The sequence below is a fragment of the Oryctolagus cuniculus genome, chromosome X, assembly GCF_964237555.1.
Source record: "Oryctolagus cuniculus chromosome X, mOryCun1.1, whole genome shotgun sequence".
Lineage (NCBI taxonomy): Eukaryota > Metazoa > Chordata > Mammalia > Lagomorpha > Leporidae > Oryctolagus > Oryctolagus cuniculus.
Genome location: NC_091453.1, coordinates 119,209,896 through 119,214,085, shown reverse-complemented (window position 1 = coordinate 119,214,085; position 4,190 = coordinate 119,209,896). Strand labels below are relative to the sequence as shown.

Here is a 4,190-nt window from a genome sequence, read left to right as displayed (position 1 = left end):
GACACAAGCAGTCAAAGCCAAAATTAACAAATGGGATTACATAAAATTGAGAAGTTTCTGTACTGCAAAAGAAACAGTCAGGAAAGTGAAGAGGCAACTGACAGAATGGGAAAAAATATTAGCAAACTATGCAACACATAAAGGGTTGATAACCAGAATCTACAAAGAAATCAAGCAACTCCACAACAACAAAACAATCAACCACCTTAAGAGATGGGCCAAGGACCTCAATAGATATTTTTCAAAAGAGGAAATCCAAATGGCCAACAGACACATGAAAAAAAGTTCAAGATCATTTTCAATAAGGTAAATGCGAATCAAAAAAACAATGAGGTTTCATTTCCCCACAGTTAGAATGGCTCACATACAGAAATCTACCAACAACAGAAGCTGGCGAGGATGTGGGGAAAAAGGGACACTAACCCACTGCTGGTGGGAATGCAAAATGGTTAAGCCACTATGGAAATCAGTCTGGAGATTCCTCAGAAAACTGAATATAACCCTACCATACAACCCAGCCATCCCACTCCTTGGAATTTATGCAAAGGAAATTAAATTGGCAAACAAAAAGCTGTCTGCACATTAATGTTTATTGCAGCTCAATTCACAATAGCGAAGACCTGGAATCAACCTAAATGCTCATCAACGGTAGACTGGATAAAGAAATTATGGGATATGTACTCTATAGAATACTATACAGCAGTCCAAAACAATGAAATCAGATATTTGCAACAAAATGGAGGAATCTAGAAAACATCATGCTGAGTGAAATAAGCCATTCCCAGAGGGACAAATATCATATGTTCTTCATGATTGGTGACAACTAATCAAACACCAAAAAGGAAACCTGTTAAAGTGATATGTACACTATGAGAAACGGTGACTTGATCAGCCCTGGCCCTGACTGTTGATGAACAACTTAATACGTTATCCCTCTTAGTATTTTTTTGTTCTAGCTAATAATTTTGGCTGAATTCTGTAATTAATACACAGTTACTCTTAAGTGTTGAAACTTAACATGAAAAGTGATCCCTGTTAAACATAAGAGTGGGAATAAGAGAGGGAAGAGATGTACAATTTCAGACACGCTCAATTGGACTTGCCCTAAATGGTAGAGTTAGAAACATACCAGGGGATTCCAATTCAATCCCATGAAGGTGGCATGTACCAATGCCATCTCACTAGTCCAAGTGATCAATTTCTGTTCACAATTGATCATAATGATAGGACTAAGAGTCAAAGGGATCACATAAACAAGACTAGTGTCTGAAAATACTAACCAATAGAATAAAAAAAGGGAGAGAATGATCCAACATGGGATGCAGGATACACAGCAGACTCATAGAATGGCAGATGTCCCAAACAGCACTCTGGCCTCAGAATCAGCCCTTAAGGCATTCAGGTTCTGATGTAAAGTCCATGTGAGTATTTCAGGCATGGAAAGCCAAGACACTCTGGCGAAAAAAAAAAAAAAAAAAAAACAAACCTAAATGAAAGATCTCCGCGAGTGAGATCTCAGTGGAAAGAACAGGCCATCAAAGAAGGAGGTACCGTTCTCTGAAGGGAGGAGAGAACTTCCACTTTGACTATGACCTTGTCTAAATAAGATCGAAGTCAGTGAACTCAAAAGGCTTCATAGCCTTGGCGACTCATGACAAGAGCATAGGGTGATTACTGATGCCATAAACAAGAGTGTCAATGTGTTAAGTCAACAACAGGAGTCACTGTGTACTTACTCCTCATGTAGGATCTCTGTCTATAATGTGCTGTACATTGTGAATTAATGCTATAAGTAGTACTCAAACAGTATTTTTCACTTTGTGTTTCTGTGTGGGTGCAAACTGTTGAAATCTTCACTTAATATATACTAAACTGATCTTCTGTATATAAAGAGAATTGAAAATGAATCTTGATGTGAATGAATGGGGAGAGGGAGTGGGAAAGGGGAGGGTTGTGCCTGGGAGGGAATTTATGGGGGGGAAAAAGCCATTGTAATCCAAAAGCTGTACTTTGGAAATTTATATTCATTAAATAAAAGTAAAAAAAAAAAAAAACTAGTCATGTATTTTTCTCCATAATTTCTCCACACCTGCTAAATATCAACTGTGTACATGTCATTCATAAACACAGATTCTAAGGCAATAAGTTTATTTCAGTCTTTATTATATTTAATTAACATGAAATACTTGTACATTTTTATAGGGACACAGTTCAATATTTCCATACACAGCATAAATGAACAAAACAGGCAGTTGCCATTTTCATAGTTTTTCTTGTTTGGAGTCTAGGTGTTCCTCTATAGCAGTTCTTTTCACAGTATGCAACACATTATTGTGGACAATAGTCATCCCACTGTGCTTATAACACTGGAACCCATTATTCCATCTAACTGGGTTTTGGTATACATTATCTTCTACTAACAGGAACAATAGGTGAAAAATGTCAAGAAAAACATACAAACCATCAGATCATCCCTATAAAACAGGAACACAAAGTTATCATATAATATGCACTCTCCTGCTTAAACCTGACTGCCACCTATTTAGAAACTTGACAGCTCTCTTCCAACCACTCTCTCCAAAGACTGGGTGAAGGATCTGCCTCACTATTCACCTGGGATAGGACAAACTGCTGATCAGTGCTGAGCAATGAACATGCAGTAGTGCTATCCACACAGCCTTCCTTGTCCTGGGATCTCTCCTGCTCGTCTCTCAAAGCCTCATCATACCAGTAGGTAAAGGAAATGACATCACTTTCATTGACCTTTGCCAAAAATTCCAGAACTTTCATTTTGCTAGTTTCAACATAGGCTCTTGGTCCCCACAGGAACTCGTATTTTGGGGGGTCACTATCGGGAACCTGCTGGTACTGCAGGTAATTTTCCTGCACCCAATCATTGGTGATGAGTTTCCAGGGCTCCCCATAGATGAAGTGCTCCCTCCCAGGATACACTCCCAACATACTTAAGAATTCCCAGATACTATCCTCAGAGGCACGGTTATCCTCTATGAATATCACACCCAGGATAACTATCAGAAGGCCGGTTTTAGGCATATTAAAGTCGTCACTCAACATCTCACAAGACGTGAGGCCTAGTGAGTTGACAAGGACATAAAAGTCACTAGGAGGGTCTACCTCCCTTATGTCAATGCCAAAAATCACCTCCAAGCACTTAGAGGCTCTCTCAAAGATCCCAGGAAATTGGTCCTGGTAGTCTTCAATGACAAACTCGAGCATTTCTGCTTTTGTGACAGCTTCCTTCAATCGATATTTCAGAATCAGGAAATTCATCAATTGGGTCGCCTTTTCTTCTACTGAGTCTTTGGGCAAGAAATCAGTGTCTTGGGAGGCCTGCCAGATGCTTGAACTCTCCTCAGCTAGGCTGCTGGGCTGTTCTGATATACTGCATGAAATGGAAGAGGAGTAAAAGGTCTGAGGACAATGGGAAAGATTCAGCAGCCCAGAAGCAGGTTTATCATCCGTCTCTGGCGTGCTAGGGATCAGAGAAGAGGAGGAGGAAGCAGAAAGAGTTAAAGGCAAAGAGCAGGAGGACAGGCTAGAGAAGCTAAAAGAGGAAATAGTGGAAATATTCTCCTCCTCTTCAGCTGCGGAAACCTCTTCAACACTCAGCTGCTGTGTTTCATCTGAATCCTGAAACTCTTGCTCCAGGGTGAGGCGTGGGCACTTTGCAAAGCGAGGCATGATGACTCTTACTGGAGGAAGCAGGCAAGAATATGACCAGGATTGTGGGTGACAGAATCCTACCAGCCTGTGAGAGAAAGGGACAGTGTGAGTGGTCTTGCCTAATATATTCACCCATGAAGGATCTGGAAAGGTCAACTTACAGTTCTCTTTAGTTGATGTCCTAGGACCTCACAGGTATTCTGTCCTTCTGGTCCAGCCTGTCTGCTCGGAACCTAGGGAAGGATGTGACAAAGCTCTTCAGAGGGCATGAAACCAGCCTGCACTACCTGTACTACCTGTGGGGTCAGGTGCTATGGGGTCTCTTCTCTTCTGAGGGTGTATATACCTCCACTACACATTCAAAGTTTGCATCTCACCTTATTTCCTAACAAACCTCAGGCTTCTTCTGTTCTGTGATTCAAGGTACGTGACTCAGACCAGGGACCTTATGTTTTATTCCTGGAGTCCCTTTAAAAAGAACTGAGAGGGCCTCTCAGATTCAGGGC

The 4,190-nt window shown here is 41.0% G+C and overlaps 1 protein-coding gene across 1 annotated transcript; it reads right to left on the bottom strand.

The window, feature by feature from the left end:
* Positions 1-2,201: 2,201 nt before the first annotated feature.
* LOC100345375 (melanoma-associated antigen 10) lies at positions 2,202-3,919 on the bottom strand. The gene is made up of 2 exons (XM_017350115.3): positions 3,846-3,919; positions 2,202-3,769 (listed from the first exon to the last, which is right to left on the bottom strand). The coding sequence occupies exon 2, from the start codon at positions 3,700-3,702 to the stop codon at positions 2,539-2,541; it is 1,164 nt and encodes a 387-aa protein (XP_017205604.1). The 5' UTR covers positions 3,703-3,769; positions 3,846-3,919; the 3' UTR covers positions 2,202-2,538.
* Between the last annotated feature and the right edge of the window lie 271 nt (positions 3,920-4,190).